Raw genomic sequence first — 19,275 nt, forward strand, 5'->3', positions numbered from 1 at the left:
ATCTGAGTTTGCAAATGCCAAAGTTGTAGATAGGTCATAAAATCTGCTCACCTTTAGAATGAAAAAGCATCTCTTCACTGGAATGCTTAATCCGGGTCTTATCTGAATCCTGATTGCCTGATCAACTTCTGCTGCAGCAACAATGGTTTCAACAATACTGCACTTTAGCAAACCACCTCTGCAGCTGGATAACGGATGGTTCCACAAAATCATTTTGTTGTGGACTCAGAATCTTTTTGGAATTCTCTTGGTGAATTACTTTGCTGACTTCAACATGTAACCCTCTTCTGCCTTAAATTTCTCCACCTGTAAAAAAGGAGCTAATGATTACTAACTGGGCAGCTTTTGTCTCCCACTCTGCTGAATGGTTGAAGAATCCTGATATAGAAAGTGAGACAGGAACAGAACTTTAAACTGGTTTCCAGAGAGTAAAATAACGCAGGGCCATTTCATATTTCTCTTAACTAAGCTAGAGCACGTTACAGGCTCCCCACCCCCGCTCAGCCTGGCCCCCCATGATCCTCCTTAGTAGGCAGAAAGGAGACAGGATTTTCTTTTCATGGCTTGGGAAACTGAGTCACCGAAGTGAACCCTCTTGCCTGAGGCTCATGAGGCAGTGATGAAAGTTAGAATAGTTGCCAAGTCTCCTATTCCCAGCCCAGAACTACGCTCACCTTTATTGCTGTTCTTCTAGTAAAGAGACAGACCTGGCAAAGCAAGTTAATTCTTTATTAATTCTTGTACATTAGATTTGCGTTCACATAGAACCTCTTTATAAACATCATACAGTATTGGGGAAACAATTCACCTACCACTGAAGTGTGGAGTCGATACAATTTCCCACTGGTATTGATATCTCATATCATTTGATATATATTAAGCACCCCCTATGTGCCAAGCATTGAAAAGAGGGACTCAGCCCCTCTCCTCATAGAGTGTAAATGGCCATGATGAGAGAAAAATGTCTGAAGTGGCATCTATGTTTCCCGGGGTTGCCATAACAAACCCCACAAGCTTGGTAGCTTAAAACAACAGAAATGTATTCTCTCACAGTTTGGAGGCCTAAAGTCCTAGATTAAGGTGATGGCAGGGCCATGCTTCCTCCAAAGGTTCTGGGTTGGACCCTTCCTTGCCTCTTCCAGCTTCTGGTGGCCCCAGGCATTCCTTGGTGGTGGATGCATCGCCAGTCTCTGCCTCTGTCTTCACATGGCCTTCTCTGTATTTTCTCTTCTTTTTCTTTACTTTTTTCTCAGTTTGAGATGTAGTTGACATATAACATTGTATTGGTTTCAGGTGTACAACATCTTCTCTTATAAGGACACTGGTCATTGGGGTGGGGGGTGGGTGAAATGGGTGAAAGGAGTCAAAAGGTACCAACTTCCAGTTATAAAATAAATAGGTCAGGACTTCCCTGGTGGCACAGTGGCTAAGAATCTGTCTGCCAATGCAGGGGCACAGGTTCGAGCCCTGGTCCAGGAAGATCCCACATGCCGTGAAGCAACTAAGCCTGTGCGCCACAACTACTGAGCCTGCGCTCTAGAGTCCGTGAGCCACAACTACTGAAGCCCACACAATAAGAGAAGCCCCGCAATGAGAAGCCTGTGCACCGCCACGAAGAGTAGCCCCCACTCGCTGCAACTAGAGAAAGCCCACGCGCAGCAGCAAAGACCCAACACAGCCTAAACAAACAAACAAACAAATAAATAAAGATGGACACTGGTCATTGGATTTAGGGCCCAACTGAAGATCCTTTTCCAAATAAGGTCACATGCACAGGTTCTGGGTGGACATACCTTTTGGAGGGCCACCGTTCAACCCACTATGAAAGGCAAGCCTGCTAAAGAAAGAAAAATATATATTCAGTATTCTACTGAATATTCATTCTCCAGTTTTAAGACAAAATTCTACACAACTGAAGTAATTTTATTCATCATGTCTGTGTTAAAATACTCTAGTGTATTTGTCTTTTTATTGAGATATATTTGACATACAATGTTGTATAAGTTTATGGTGTACAACATATTGGTTAGATGCATTTATATTGCAATCTGGTTGCCATTGTAGCCTTTGCTAACACTTCTGTCAAATAATTCTCTTTTCGCTAGTGTTGGGAACAATTAAAAGACTACAGTCTCTCAGCAAGTTTAATGTCTATAATACAATCGTTGTCTACAGTCACTGAGTTGTGTATTAGGTCTCCAGGGTTTACTAATCTACTCTTTGCGGGTATGTACCCTTAAACATCTCTCCCATATCCCCACCCCAATCCCTGGTAACCACCATTTTACTTTCTGCTTTCATGGTTCTGGTTTTGTTTGGTTTTTTTTTTTCATTTTTTGGCCACGCCACGTAGCATGTGGGATCTTAGTTCCCCAACCAGGGACCAAACCTGTGCCCCCCTCATTGGAAGTACTGAGTCTTAACCACTGGAGCACCAGGGAAGTTCCCATGATTTTTGTTTGTTTAGATTCCACATATAAGCGATATCGTACAGTATTTGTCTTTCTCTGTCTGATTTATCTCACTTAGCATAGTATCCTCAAGGTCCAGCCATGTTGTTGCAAATATCTTTCCTAGTTAAAAAAACCCAGAAGTCTCTCCATCTCTGTACTTTGAAATTAGCCTCCTCAAACATCCTGTAATTCTCCTTACCATCATGGTGCCCTAGAGAACAAGGTTTCTTTGAAAGCAATTTCAAAGCAATTTCCTCCCCCACCAGGTGTGACTGATAGAGTACAAAAGTTACTCTTTAGAACAGAAAAGATCTCTCTGTTTTTGTTCTTTGGAAATCAGAACCAATGCTTTCAGCTGAGACTCAGTGGACAAAGGGCCCAAGAACACTTGCAGAAGGGGAACAGAGAGGGGTAAACAGATTGGATTTGGATAGAAACAATGCTTGGTGGTGATTCAGCTAAATATGGTCATGTCATCAGGTGATGACAGTTACTTTTAAGGCCTTCAGCAATGAAGGTATGTGAAATGGTAGCACTGAGCATGAAAACAAGTACAGTCACTCACCAGATGAAGATGAGCCATATCCAGATCAGAGGGTAAGGGCACGACTTTCCCACACACTGTGAAACTTGTCTCATTCCGTGTGCTCTTTCTGGTTGTCTACTTCTTGGCCTTTCTAAGTTTTAAGAGAACTCTTTGGGTTTGCTTACTTGTAGCAAGCTCTGTACTAAGTGCCCGAAATAGGAACACCCACCAAGAGAAAGTAACATGCTAAGCAGAGTTTTAAAAAATTATTTTTAAGTTAGCCATTTTCCCATTTCTTTTTTTCTTTCTTTCTTTTTTTTTTTTTTTTTTTGGCCGTGCCTGGGGGCTTGCAGGATCTTAGTTCCCCAACCACGGATCGCACCTGCGCCCCCTGCAGTAGAAGCTCGGAGTCCTAACCACTGGACTGCCAGAGAATTCCCTCCCATTTCTAATTTTATGCTTTCCAGTTTTGAGATATTGGCATGTAATATTGTATTAGTTTAAGGTGTACAACATAATGATTTGATACATATATATATTGTGAAATGATTATCACAATAAGTTTAGTTATCACTCACATAGTTACATTTTTTTCTTGTGATAACTTTTTTTTTTTTTTTTTTTTTGCGGTATGTGGGCCTCTCACTGCTGTGGCCTCTCCCGCCACGGAGCACAGGCTCCGAACGCGCAGGCCCAGCGGCCATTGCTCACAGGCCCAGCCGCTCCGCGGCATGTGGTATCCCCCTGGACCGGGACACGAACCCGTGTCCCCTGCATCGGCAGGCGGACTCCCAACCACTGCGCCACCAGGGAAGCCCTGTGATAACTTTTAAGATCTACTCTCTTAGCAACTTTCAAATATACAAATATACAGTATTGTTAACTATAGTCAGCACGCTGTACATTACATCCCTAGAACTTAACTTTTTTAAAAAATATTTATTTTACTTTTGGCTGCATCGTGTCTTAGCTGCGTCAAGCAGAATTTTTCGTTATAGCGCGCAAGCTTCTCTCTAGTTGTGGTGCTCGGGCTCAGTAGTTGCTCCGAGGCATGTGGGAATCTTATTTGCCCAATCAGGGATTGAACCTGTGTCCCCTACATTGGAAGGTTGATTCTTAACCACTGGACTGCCATGGAAGTCCCCACCAGAACTTATAACTGGAAGTGTGTACCTTTTGACTACTGTCAAATGACAAAACTGAAACAATTTAGTAACAAGTTCAATGTCCCTAATTCAAGAGAAAACAATCTATGGATTGGGGGAGTACAGGACCTCACAAGCAGTGGAGCACCCTTCCCAAAGGATTTTGAGTGAGAGTGAATTTTATAGAGCTGTTACAAGCAGCAACATGGAAACAGGGCATGACTGGCTAGGAGGTGGGAATTTCCTTATAAGGCTAGCAGGTCCTATTTTCTAGGGTGAGGTAAAGTAGCTAAAGCTGAGTTAGAGGATTGTGATTGGTGTATTGTAGGTTTTTTTGACAGGTATTTCTCATAAATGCTGGCTGACTTAGGTTTAGATTTGTGACTTGGGCTGGGCCCCTGGGGTGGCCTCCATTTTGTGGGTCTCAAGATATGAATTAACTTTATCACCACCCTTAGCCATCCCATTTATTTAACCGTTATCTCATGGAATGGTATAGCTTGAACAGAGTCTTACTATGGCCTAGAGATTCAGGACTTAATAATGAGAACTTCAAGGTTTGCTACAGAATTTTTGAGCCACAAGGACCCTTCAAGGTGACCTTATACCCCCTTCTCTTTTTATAGTTGAAGAAGCTGTATCTCAGAGAGTCAAATGTGCTCATCTACCTGCAGGCAAAGCTGGGACCAGAAGCCAAGTCTCTAGTTTCCAAGTTCATGCTTTTTACTGGCAACTTCGGAAAAACCTGATCAATCTATGCTCTAAGTTTGCAGACAATCCAGGCCTCAGAATCTGGAGCTGTCTGATGACTTTGCTTGATGTGGATTTTGGGAATTGTGCCTGAACAAATCTTATACTCCAATCTACAATAAAGTCTACATCAGACAAAGAACTAAACGTATATATTTTTTAAACTAAGAGAAAGCATTATTTTATTTACCCCAGATGTCACATGACATAGGTTTAGGATTATAAGCAATGTGGAAGCTATCAGAGGCAAGATCTATGGATATTTATATATCTATGGATCTATGAAAATATAAACACTTAAGACTTTTAAACCAAAATATGTTAATAAAATAATCAAAAGCTGAAGTGAGAGCATAGAGAAGTATATAAGATGAGCACTACGACAGCTATCAAAATATTAGAAACAGAGCTTCCGGTTTCCAGTTCTGCATGTAAGGAGTTTAGAAGTTGCCACTCTGTCCGACCTAACAAGTGAAAAGCAGAACAGACTGACAGATCAACAACTCTTTCTGAATCCACAAGAGAGGAGAGGCCACAAAGCAAACCACTGCCCCCAAGTTTGACAGACAAGGGAATACAAGGAGGCTTCCCAGAGCAGAGACTCAGGAGATGAGGGGGCCAGTGGGCAACACTGCCTGAGCAGGGAAACCTGAACCATAATTGATTCTGAGAGTTTAAGACTCCAGGGAAACCCAGTCATGGGGGGGCCCTGTAATATCGTGAGAGTCACCTCCAGGAGTTAGACAAGGTTCCCACAGTAAGGATCAAAGAAAAATCTCCTCAGGCTTCGGGCAAGGAAAAGGAACCACTTCGAAATAGCCGGAGCACTCTGTTTTTAACAAGGCCTGTCCTCAGGACAAACTAGTTAACCAGAGCCTAACCCACTGGTGCATCATCAGAGCTTAACTGACTTGGGGCAGGGAAACACACAACTCCAACCCACTCTAGACGTCCTGCGGGAGGTGGGAGAAAAAAACTGAGAAACACTTGTGAAGTTCACAGCCCAGAGGCACAGGCTCCTTAAAAGACTGAGACCCGATCACAGGGCTATAGACGGCTTCGCCTCTCCCCACACCTCACCATCACTTCACTAAGGGCCTATTTACAGTAGCTCCTTTTACCAGCTACATCCTGACTGGCTATCAAGAAAAAATTGCAAGGCATACCAAAAGGCAAAAAACACAATTTGAAGACACGAAACAAGCATCAGAAGCAGGCACGACAGGGATGTTGGGAGTTTAAAACAACTATGATTAACATGGTAAGGGCTCTAATGAATAAAGTAGACAGCATGCAGGAACAGATGGGCAGTGTAAGCAGAGAGACAGAAATCCTAAGAAAAACTCCCAAAATGCTAGAGATAAAGAACACTATAACAGGGACTTCCCTGGCGGTCCAGTGGTTGAGACTTTGCCTTCTACAGAGGGTGCGGGTTCAATCCCTGGTCAGGGAGCTAGGATCCCATATGTCTCGCGGCCAGAAGGCCAAGGCATGGAGCAGAAGCAATACTGTGGCAAATTCAATAACAACTTTAAAGGTGGTCCACAAAAAAAAAAATCTTGGGACTTCCCTGGTGACGCAGTGGTTAAGAATCCGCCTGCCAATGCAGGGGACACGGGTTCAAGCCCTGGTCTGGGAAGATCCCACATGCCGTGGAGCAACTAAGCCCGTGCACCACAACTAGTGAGACTGTGCTCTAGAGCCTGCGAGCCACAACTACTGAAGCCCGCGCACCTAGAGCCCCTGCTCCGCAACAAGAGAAGCCACCGCAATGAGAAGCCCATGCACCACAATGAAGAGTAGCCCTCGCTTGCTGCAACTAGAGAAAGCCTGCGCACAGCAACGAAGACCCAACACAGCCAAAAATAAATAAATAAATTTTGAAAAAGAGAAAAAGTAAATGGATGGAGAAAATATACCATGCTAATACTAATTAGAAGAAAGCAGGAGAAGCTCTATTAATTTCAGACAGAGCAGACTTCAAAGTAAGGAAAGTTATCTGGGATAAAGAAGGGCATTACATAATGATAAGAGGGCCAATTCTCCTAGAAGACATAACAATTATTAACATGCATGTGCCTAACAAAACATTGACAAACTACACGAAGCAAAAACTGATAGAACTGCAAGGAGAAAGAGACTAATCCACTATCGTGGTTGGAGCTTTCAACATTCCTCTTTAAGAAATGGACATATCCAGGGCTTCCCTGGTGGTGTAGTGGTTGAGAATCCGCCTGCCAATGCAGGGGACATGGGTTCGAGCCCTGGTCTGGGAAGATCCCACATGCCACGGAGCAGTTAAGACCGTGCACCACAACTACTGAGCCTGCGAGCCACAACTACTGAGTCCGTGTGCCACAACTACTGAAGCCCCTGTGCCACAACTACTGAGCCTGCGCTCTAGAGCCTGCGAGCCACAACTACTGAGCCTGCATGCCACAACTAATGAAGCCCATGCGCCTAGAGCCCGTGCACCGCAATGAAGAGTAGCTCCCGCTCGCAGCAACTAGAGAAAGCCTGCGTGCAGCAACGAAGACCGGACGCAGCCAAAAATAAATAAATAAATTTACTTTTTTTAAAAAAAGAAAGAAATGGACATATCCAGCAGGCAGAAAATCAGTAAGGACATAGTTGAGCTCAATGACACCATAAATCAACTGGATGTGATTGACATCTATATACTACTTCAGCCAACAACAGCAGAATACACATTTTTCTCAAGTTCACATAGAATATTCACCGAGACAGACCACATTCTGGGCCATAAAACACACCTTAACAAATGTGAACAATAGAAATCATACAATGTCCATTCTCAGAAAACAGTGGAATTAAACTAGAAATCAGTAAGAGAAAGATAATTGGAAAATCCCCAAGTATAAATATATAAGGTGGATACTCATATATCACTCAATAATTGATTAAAAGAGATGAATTGATAGTTAATACAGAAGGAAATACAGACTGCATAAATGAGAGAAAATACAGTGTCATGGTTACGAGTCCAGAATCTAAAAACAGAAAGCTCAGACTTGAATTACAGATTTCCCACTTCTGAGGTGTGTGACCTTTGGTAAATCACTCAAACTCTGTTTTCTCATCTGAAAAATAGCCATAATAATAGTACTCATCTCATAAGGTTGTGAAGGTTAATTAACATGCTTACAACAGTGCTTCACATGATCGTAAATACTGAATTATATGTGTGTTTGTTTTTTAAAATGCTTTAAACAGTACCTAGCACAATATACATTGGTAGCTACAATGGAAATACGGTTCTGAGTTAATGCTATGGATAGCATTGTAATAAATAGAGAATAATGTGAATGTCTTAACAAGGGTTTTTCAACTTCAGCACCAGCGACATTTTGGACTTGAAAGCTCTTTGTTGGGGGTAATTTCCTGCTCATTGTAGTATATTTAGCAGCATCCCTGGCCTTTAACGTCTAATGCCAGTGGCAACACCTCCCCCAGGCTGTGACAATCAAAAATCATTGAGGGCTTCCCTGGTGGTGCAGTGGTTGAGAATCTGTCTGCCAATGCAGGGGACACGGGTTCGAGCCCTGGTCTGGGAAGATCCCACATGCCGGGGAGCAACTAGGCCCGTGAGCCACAACTACTGAGCCTGCGTGTCTGGAACCTGTGCTCCGCAACAGGAGAGGCCACGATAGTGAGAGGCCCGTGCACCGCGATGAAGAGTGGCCCCCACTTGCCGCAACTAGAGAAAGCCCTTGCACAGAAATGAAGACCCAACACAACCACAAATAAATAAATAAATAAATAAATAAATAATTTTTTAAAAATTAGTTTTTCCTTTCATTTTGGCCTTGTCACAGGTTTTATAAGCACTTTAATATACTGGGGGCATAAATAATTTTCAAACTATTTCTTTCCCCTAACATATTTCTAATCTCAATGCTAATTTAATAACTAATATTTATGTGTAGAAAATTACTAGCATGATGTTTTCCCTCTTAATTTCCTCCTTAAAGGCTTTCTCTGGAAAAAAAATAGTAAATCATGTAATTTATGTCCTCAGGATAATTTGTACCTGGAAAGGAAGAATCAAATCTGAAACTTACCATTTTCCTCCCTATTACTCTAGAGTGGCTGTAGAGGAGTTAAGAGATTAGTTGAAATTTACATTCCAAAATGGGTTCATTATCAACAGGGGAAAAAACGGAATATTCAATCATCTCTCCAAGACTTGCGCTTGGCACCTGTTTGCCAAATGTATTTTTTCTGTTTTAATATTATACTGAGATTGTGTGTGTGTGTGTGTGTGTGTGTGTGTGTGTAGCGTGAAGCAGGAATACTTATCATTTGTGCAAGAGATATCAGGAATCAGGTGTATAGTTTTGAAGGTATCCCAAAATCTTTGGGGATAAGTCCCTTGGTTTCGTGTGAGTCTCCACTCCCTCCTCATCTGCACATCCTCTCTGCTCCCTGCCCACTCCTCAGATATGGTTCACTCCCACCTCACTCTGAGTGAGACTGAACAAAGGGTGTTCATAAAATATTTTGGAATGAATAAATAAATGAACACACATGTGTCAAATGAGTGTGGAAGACTTGCTCCAAGAAATCGTTTCAGCTGGGGTGGTCAGGCAAGTTTTCTTTTTTTTTTTTAAATATTTATTTATTTATTTGGCTGCACTGGGTCTTAGTTGTGGCACTTGGGATCTTTAGTTTCAGCGTGTGGGATCTAGTTCCCTGACCAGGGATCGAACCTCGGCCCCCTGTGTTGGGAGCACAGACCCTTAACCACTGGACCACCAGGGAAGTCCCCAGGCAAGTTTTCTATTACAGTATGTCTAGGTTTCTGGGGGACATCCTAATACAACCTGACCCATCTGGTGTCTCCAGGCTTGTTTATACAGTTGTCCTCGTGGCTTCTCCTGCAGACACTGAGACCAAATGACACTTTAGGTAAAACCAAAGAAATTCACCACTTTATCCTTCAAACTGGCACCGTTCCTAACTTGTATATCACAGCTGATGAAAGTGCTCTCTAACCCCAAGGTTTAAGTTTGGGGAGTAATTTAACATTCTTTTTTTTTTTTTTTTTGCGGTACGCGGGCCTCTCACTTGTTGTGGCCTCTCCCGTTGCGGAGCACAGGCTCCGGACGCGCAGGCTCAGCGGCCATAGCTCACGGGTCTATCTGCTCCGCGTCATGTGGGATCTTCCCGGACCGGGGCACGAACCCGTGTCCCCTGCATCGGCAGGTGGACTCTCAACCACTGCGCCACCAGGGCAGCCCTGGTATAGTGATTTTTAAAGCTGTTAAACTATTATGCTTTTATTACAGTTATTCTATGGAAAAACTACTTACGTTCTACATATCCTGATCAGGATAACAAGGGTAAGTATTAATATGTACCTGATAAACCAATTAAAAAGTGGAAATTGACTGTATGGCTCTATCTTGTACATGCAAGAAGGAACTAAAGAGACAGATTTTTCCATGTGTGCCTTAACCCAGCCGGGTTCATTTGCAATAACAGTCTACATGTATAAATACATAGACATGCAGTCATAATGATTGCAAAATGAGATAACTCAACTCAATTAATTTTTTAAATTGAGGTGAAATACAAATAACAAAATTCATCATTTTAAAATGTGCAGTTGAGGAATTCCCTGACCACTGGACTGCAGTGGTTTTGTTTTTTGTTATATTTGTATTTTTTGTTATTTGTATTTGTATTTATAAGCGTTTTCACTGCCGGGACCTGGGTTCAGTCCCTGGTCGGGGAACTAAGATCTCACAAGCCACACGGCACAGCCAGAAACAAGCAAGTCAATAAATAAAATAAAAGGTACAGTTCAGTGGCATAACTACCACCTCTATCTAACTTCCAAAACAATGTCGTCACCCTAAGAAGAGGCCTCAGCCCACTAAGCAGTACTGCCTTTTCTCCCCCACCCGCTAACCCCTGAAACCACTACTCTGCTTTCGTCTCTGTGGAGTTGCCTATTCTGGGCGTTTCATCTAAATGGAATCATACAATGTGTGGTCTTGTGCATTGCCTTCTTCCACTTAGCAAAATGTTTTCCAGGTTCAGACATGTTATAACATGTATCAGTGCTTTATTCCTTTTTATGGATGAAAAATATTCTATTATATGGATATACCACATTTTGTTCATCCATTCATCAGTTGATGTACATTTGGGCTGCATCCATCTTTTGACTATTGTGAATGCTGCTACTGTGAACATTTGTGTACAGATTTTGCATGGATATATGTTTGTATTCTCTGGGGTATGTACATAGGAGTGGAACTGCTGTGTCGCATGGCAAATCTAAGTTTAGCTTTTTGAGGCACCGTCAAACTTGTCCATTCCCATCAGTAATGCATGGGTGTTTCAATTTCTCCACATCCTTTCCAACATTTGTTATTGTCCATCTTTTTTATGATAGATATCCTAGTGGGTGTGGAGTCTCATTGTGGTTGTCCCTATTTATGGCTTGTCTATGTCTGACCTAGTGTCTCATTCATCACTATTTTACCAGTGTCTAGTTAAGTACCTAGAATGTACTAGATGATAACACAATATCTGGTGAACAAAAGAGTTGATAACCACTGTTATTTTTGTGTTATCCTCCTACCTATTTCCTCTGGCATATATAAGTGTTGTTAGGGCTGGTCAGAAACACCTTTAAACATAAAGCAGTTGATAAAAGGAATGAATTTTGCTGTTAAACTCCCCAAATCTAGTTTTTATTTCATAAATTCCTCATACAGGGATATTAATACTGGTTTTAGAAGAATTCTAAAATTTCTTTTGCTGACTGATGATTTATCAATAATGCTCTTGTCATGAGATATTCATTAGGTTGAACAAAAGCTTTCTTGAATTCCTGTTCTAAGGGCTATACCTGTCCAGGTGTGGAGGGTGGGTAGCCAGGCCAGAAACACATCACAAATATATCTATCTTTAAGACATTCTGTGAACAAATTAATCTCATCTTTTCTCTGGGATAATGGGTTTCTTCTCTGAACCTTTATCTCTTCTTAAAGATGTTCATTCTTGGGACTTCCCTGGTGGTCCAGTGGTTAGGAATCCGCCTTCCAATGCAGGGGACACGGGTTCGATCCCTGGTGGGGGAAACTAAGATCCCACATGCCGCGGGGGACCTCTGGCCGTGCGCTCTACAGCCTGTGTGCCTGCGTTGAGCCTGTGTGCCTGTGTTGAGCCCATGCGCTGAAACGAAGAGCCCGTGCGCTGCAACTAAGACCTGACGCAGCCAAATAAATAAATAAATAAATAAATAAATAAATAAATAAATAAATAAATAAAGCAAGATGTCCATTCTTTAATTCATCGATAGGCACAAACTGAGATCCTGAAGAAGAGCTTCCTTCTTTTCTCTCCTGCACACACAATGAATAAAATACCTGTCCAAAGAACTTAAAATGAACAGGCTATCAGAGGAGTTCTCTGGCAACTTAATTGCTCAAGGCCTTTAAGAGTCTGAAAATAAAGAATGAAAGATTCATGCAGTTTTTAAGATTGAATGAATAATGCTCAGAAGTTCCAGAAGCTTATGGGAAGGATGACCTCCAATGCTTTGGCTGGGAAGCATGAAATCACTTTGAATTTTCCAATAAATCCGGCGTGGCAAGGACTGATTAATCATTCCCTCAAGTTTCCGATCAAGTGAAACTTTAGATCAAGTGCATATTTTATCCTTAACTCCAGTAGAGATAGACATGTTTTTAAAGACTAACTAAGAAATTCCATGATATTCTGATCAATCTCTGAGACTCCAGAGTTAAGTTCTGACTTTGATTTCTAATATTAGGAAGTTTCATTCACAGCTGAAGTGAGAGATACATTTGGGGGAAAGAATTAAAAAGGAATGAAGATACCAAATTTAAATTAAGTTTAGCTCATGTTATGAACTAAATTGTGGCCCCCTTCAAATTCACATGTTGAAACCCCAATGTGATGGTATTTGGAGATGGGCCTTTGGGAGGTAATTAGGTTTAGATGAGGTCATGAGGGGGAGCCCTCGTGATGGTATAAGTGTCCTTATAAGAAGAGACACCAGAGAGCTCTCTTTTTCTGCCATTATGAGGACATGGTGAGAAGGCGGCCATCTGTAAGCCAAGAAGAGAGTTAGCACCAGAAACTGAATTGGCCTGCACCTTGATCTTGGACTTCCCAGCCTCCAGAACTGTGGGAAAATAAATTCCTGCTGTGGAAGCCAGTCAATCTGTGGTATTTTGTTATGGCAGCTTGAGCAAACTAAGACAGCCCATGCATCTATTTATATAAATGTTTGGTGAGATTAAACACACAAAAATCAGTCACATCTATTCCTCTTGGACCCAACTCTACCTAAATCAGCTGAGGTTTAAGGGGATGAGAACGGACAGCCTCTAGTGAATTGCACTTTTGGCTCCAGTTCTTTACCTTTCCTTCTATTCCCACTTGATGCTATGTAGCTCCTCTTGCCAAAGAGACACTATTTCCTGACACTTGGATCCGGGCTGGCCTTCTGCTTTAGATAATAGAATGCAGCAGAAGAACTGATGTGAGCCATCACTTAGCTTAGGACTCTAGGGCATACTTCTTTCCACTTTCTCTCTTGCACCTCTGCCTCCACCATGAGAACATTTCTCTGGGGTAGCCTGCGAGAAGAGGAGGGACCCATAGAGAGAGTCACTCCAGTTGTCCCCAGTCATATCCATTCTAGATCACCCAATCAGCCATCTGAGATCAAGCGCCAGCAAGATCAGCAGAGCTCCCTAGCCTACCATCCAGATGTGCAAGCAAACATGCTTCTTGTTATACCTTCAAGGTTTTGTAGTTGTTACACAGCATTATTGCTACAGTAGACAGCTACACATTGCCACTATTTGGCATTAGATGATCATCAGACATTACGGATCCAGAAATTCCTGTAAACTGAAATATATAAAAATGTTTTTACAAACTAAGGAGTTAATCATCTTGTAAAGAAAGAAAATCAATGAGTCAATGTAGTTTCTGCTTCTGTTACTGAAAGCAGCCACTTCTACCAGAAACTACCGTTAACTCGAGTATTGGGAGTGAGTCAGGGTATCTGCAAAGAAATGAAAATGGTGAGTGTAAAATGTACTCATATACTTGTGAAAATTACGTAATGTATATTATCTTTTGCTTACTGGCACTTGAGGCTATGGGGAGGGGGAAGGGTAAGCTGTGACAAAGTGAGAGAGTGGCATGGACATACACTACCAAACATAAAATAGATAGGTAGTGGGAAGCAGCCGCATAGCACAGGGAGATCAGCTCGGTGCTTTGTGACCACCTAGAGCAGTGGGATAGGGAGGGTGGGAGGGAGGGAGATGCAAGAGGGAAGAGATATGGGAACATACGTATACGTATAACTGATTCACTTTGTTATAAAGCAGAAACTAACACACCATTGTAAAGCAATTATACACCAATAAAGATGTTTAAAAAAAATCTGCCTGCCAATACAGGGGACACGGGTTCGAGCCCTGCTCTGGGAAGATCCCACATGCCGCGGGGCAACTAAGCCCGTGCACCACAACTACTGAGCCTGCGAGCTACAACTACTGAAGCCCGCGCGCCTAGAGCCCGTGCTCCGCAACAAGAGAAGCCACCGCAATGAGAAGACCGCGCACCGCAACGAAGGGCAGCCCCCGCTTCCGCAACTAGAGAAAGCCTGCGTGCAGCAACGAAGACCCAACACAGACAAAACTAAATAAAATTTAAAAAAGACAGTTACATAAGAATTGAATGTGGTGAAATGTACAGAGTTGTAGGTCTAAAATACATGTAATCGTATGTCTAAAATGTTCAGAGTTCTTGTTCTCAAGGTATGGAAGTTAGGTCTTGTTCAAGCTATCAATGACTTGTGGCCCAGTTATTTAGCCTATATGTGTCTGCCTCCTTCTGTGTTTTTTTGTGTGAACTAAAACCACATATTTATTCATGATTCATTAAACAAAGAGCAATTGAGACAACAAAAACTAGGCCCTAGGCATAGTGTGTGTAACCAGAGTTGAAGAGCAGGTGTTTTGTTTGTTTGTTTTAGTTTTTGGTCGCCCCACGCAGCTTGCAGTATCTTAGTTCCCCCACCAGGGATTGTACCAGGGCCAACGGCAGTGAAAGCGCAGAGTCCTACCCACTGGACAGCCAGGGAACTCCCCTGAGTAGGTGTTTTTTCTTTTAAGGGACATGTAGACTAGTACAGAAGGCAAATCATTATTAGTAGTAATTTAGACTGTACAGAAGTAAGTGTCCTGGGAAAGGTACAGAAGAATGGAAGGGAAGTTGTGAAAACTTGGATTAAAACTATTGTCTAGGGATCGATTTTTTTTTTTTTTTTTTTTTTTTTTTAGTGATCTTGGGGTTTTATTTATTTTTGTCTGTGTTGGGTCTTCGTTTCTGTGCGAGGGCTTTCTCTAGTTGCGGCAAGCGGGGGCCACTCTTCATCGCGGTATGCGAGCCTCTCACTGTCGCGGCCTCTCTTGTTGAGGAGCACAGGCTCCAGACGCGCAGGCTCAGTAGTTGTGGCTCCCGGGCCTAGTTGCTCCGCGGCATGTGGGATCCTCCCAGACCAGAGCTCGAACCCGTGTTCCCTGCATTAGCAGGCAGATTCTCAACCACTGCGCCACCAGGGGAGCCCTAGGGATTGATTTTGAGGGCCATGAATGCCAGAATATAATATTAGGTAGGAAACTGAGATTCCCCACACGGAGGTGACAATTATCTCCTATTACACGTAAGGATACATGGCCACTTGCAACCTGACCTGGCTGTCTGCACATGGCGTTTGTGAAATACCGAGGAAAAAAATGTTTATTCACGCATTAAAAAAAGAGCGAAATGAAACTTCCAAACTTTGAATTAAAAAATTAGCATAATGAATAAAATACAAAATTTAAAAGTGCAAGTTTAACTTCGTTGCTTTTTTTGTTGTTGTCCTCAGTGGCAGACTTGCTATTACATTTATTTATTTACTTACGGCCGTGCCACGCGGCATGCGGGATCTTAGTTCCCCGACCAGGAATGGAACCCGAGCCTCTGCAGTGGAAGCGCAGAGTACTAACCACTGAACCACCAAAGAATTCCCTAACTTCTTTGCTTTTAAACGCAATCATTTTTGAATTTAATTTTAATTATTTTCAAATTAAATGAACAAACTGGGCAGCCCTGCTGGCCGTTCAGACCTTGCCCGCAAGCTTCGACTCACTTTCACTCGGTGCCAGTCCACGCGGACAGGGAACCTGCTCTCCTTCCGCAAGAGTTTCTGTAGGGACTCAGTCTTTAGGTGCACCGCCTTTGCCCCACCCTACACAGTACTTCTAGGCATTTTGATTGGCTGTAGCGCTCCCTCGTGCTCTGGTCTGGTTGCTCTGATTGGCCGACGGCGTGCCGTCGGGAGGATGCCAGTTTTCCTGGGATACGGCGCCGGCGGGCGGAGGCCTAGGGCGGGTGGTGGCGTGCGCGGAGCGGGAACCTGGCCGCGGTGCGCACCAAGGCTCCTGGACTTAGTCCTGGGGCGCCATGGCCAGCGTCCACGAGAGCCTGTACTTCAACCCCATGATGACCAATGGGGTGGTGCACGCCAACGTGTTCGGTATCAAGGACTGGGTGACGCCGTATAAAATCGCGGTGTTGGTGCTGCTGAACGAGATGGGCCGCACTGGCGAGGGCGCCGTTAGCCTCATGGAGCGGCGGAGGCTCAACCAGCTGCTCCTGCCGCTGCTGCAGGTGAGGGGCTCCTGCTCATTCAGCAAACCCTTACTAAGCACCTGCTCTGTGCCGGACAGCTCCTTGGCTGGGGGCACGGGGGTTCATCAGACACTCTCTGCCGTGAAGGATCGCGAAAAATATAGTTAATACCACCAACTAACACTTAGTGAGTACTTAACGATGGACCAGGCACTTTACATTAATTTTTGGGGAGCAGGTTTTTATCTGGCTCCAGCATTTATTAGCTGAGTGACTGGGAGAAGAGTTATTTTCTCAGATCCTCCGTCTTCTGTAGAATGAGGCTACATGTAGGCCTGATCGTTGGAGACACAGTTACAGGCTCTGTACCCCAGAAGACCGTAATAAGTGGTAACAATGACATAAAAGTAACAGCCAACATTGATTGAACACTTACTGTGTACTAAGCACGTTACATGTTTTATTTCGTTTTGCAGACTGAGGTTGTAGCTCCACCACTTACCCGCTGTGCGACTTGGGCAAGTTCCATAACTTATTTGGGTCTTTGCTTTCTCTCTGTAAAATGAAAGCAATAATAGAAACTGTCATGTGATGGCCGTATTAAGTTAGAAGATCCATGGGAACGCTTTACAGTGTATGGCACATAGTAAATGCTCAGTCAATTTTAGCTATTTTCATTTTAATCTCATAGGAATAGGGCATGCACTTTCCCTTATATCAGTTGTGGTTTTTCCATTTATTTGTGTGATTATATGAGTGATGTCTCTCTCCCCTACTAGACTGTAACCTACGTGAGGGCATTACTTTGTATCCCCAAAGCCTAGTACTGTATAGTTGATAAAGGGCTTTTTTTAATCCATCACCTTTTTGGGGGCAGGGGGAGAAGGGGTACTGAGGACACAGCGTAAGTGGCTTGCCCAGTTAGTTAAATAAAAGTAGTGGAGTCGGGTCTTCCGCGGTGGCACAGTGGTTGAGGGTCCGCCTGCCGATGCAGGGGCCACGGGTTCGTGCCCCGGTCCGGGAAGATCCCACATGCCGCGGAGGGGCTGGGCCCGTGAGCCATGGCCGCTGAGCCTGCGCGTCCGGAGCCTGTGCTCCATAATGGGAGAAACCACAACAGTGAGAGGCCCCCGTACCGCAAAAAAAAAAGAAAAAAAAAAAAAAAGTAGTGGGGTCCCCATAACTTGCAGCTCCCAGTCCTATCTACATTACTATTATAAGTGCATTTCCCCATTATTCAAATAAAAGTCATAATACTAAAAAATTTGATAGAGAAAAGAAACAAAATAATTCTGGTGTCTCAGCTCATGTGTTTTTCTGCCTTTGTTCTTGCTGTCTTTTGTGTCTTGGATTCTCCTTCTGTTTTTTTGCCTGGCTAACTATCGTGTAGTTTATTTTGTTTTGTTTTGTTTTGTTTTGTTTTGTTTGGCAGTGGGGGGCGGGAGGCGGAGCTGCGCTGCAGGGCTTGCAGGATCTCAGCTCCCTGACCAGGGATTGAAGCCGGCCACAGCAGTGAACACCGGAATCCTAACCACTAGGCCACCAGGGAACTCCCACTACTGTGCAGTTTTAATCAATGTGTATATAGAATTCGTCTAGCAAAATTCCAGCCTTTACTTCTTTGCTTATTGTTTGGCTTTAAAACTTAGCTAATTTTTAACTACTCAACTAATACATGAAGATTCATTGTAAAAACTTTAAATGATGCTAAAATTGATGGAGTGAAAGGTTATGGTTCTTCTGCAGGCCCTCTAATCCTGTTCCCTCTCAGAGATTATCATGGTTAATGTGCCTTCATTCAACTATTTATTTATTTATAAAATTAATTTATTTATTAATTTATTTATTTTTGGCTGCATTGGGTCTTCATTGCTGCACGCGGGCTTTCTCTGGTTGCGGCGAGCGGGGGCTACTCTTAGTTGCAGTGCGCCGGCTTCTCATTGCGGTGGCTTCTCTTGTTGCCGAGCACGGGCTCTAGGAGCACAGGCTTCAGTAGTTGTGGCGTGTGGGCTCGGTAGTTGTGGCACACGGGCTTAGTTGCTCTGTGGCATGTTGTATCTTCCCGGACCAGGGCTCGAACCCGTGTCTCCTGCATTGGCAGGCGGATTCTTAACCACTGCTCCACCAGGGAAGCCCCATTCAACTATTTATTGAGTAACAGTTCAGAATGGATCTTTCTAGGCCCTTTGCTGTGTGTATCTGTGTATAGATAGGTAAATGCATATGATTATAAGTATATATACATATATCCTTTTAATTTAATTCCCCCCCCTTTTTTTTTACATGAATGCTACTTCTATTCTACAGCTTATTCCTTTCACTTAAGTCTTGGAGGTCTTTTCTTGTCAGCCTATTTGAGTAGATCTACTTCATTCTTTTTAACGACTGCATTGTTTTCCACAGTAAGAAAAGAAACATAATTTAACTCATGCTTTTAATTAATATTAAAATTTTTAAATTAAAAATGAACTCTTTATTCATGGATTTATAGGTTCTTTTTAGTTTTTCTTCATTTCAAACAATGCACATGGAACATACTTGCCCCAGAAGTGGGATTGCTGGGTTATCCACATCTAAAATTGACCTACTGAACTTACTGTTCCCCAAATATTCAGTGTTTAGTTTTAAACCTCAGCTAGGTTGTAACCTTCTTGATAGCTGAGGTTGCATACTCTCTGCCTCTAATGGTACCTTTTATGGA

At 43.0% G+C, this 19,275-nt stretch overlaps 1 protein-coding gene across 3 annotated transcripts in view; it reads left to right on the top strand.

The window, feature by feature from the left end:
• Positions 1-16,280: 16,280 nt before the first annotated feature.
• ANAPC5 (anaphase promoting complex subunit 5) overlaps positions 16,281-19,275 on the top strand; it is a 41,297-nt gene continuing 38,302 nt past the window's right edge. For all 3 annotated transcript variants that reach the window (XM_081251789.1, XM_081251790.1, XM_081251791.1), the window contains exon 1: positions 16,281-16,613. In XM_081251789.1, coding sequence (XP_081107915.1) covers positions 16,407-16,613 — 207 coding nt within the window. In that variant the 5' untranslated portion in view covers positions 16,281-16,406. The remainder of the gene's footprint in view (positions 16,614-19,275) is intronic.

This window comes from Mesoplodon bidens, assembly GCF_964165515.1.
Source record: "Mesoplodon bidens genome assembly, chromosome: 13".
Classification (NCBI taxonomy): Eukaryota; Metazoa; Chordata; class Mammalia; order Artiodactyla; family Ziphiidae; genus Mesoplodon; species Mesoplodon bidens.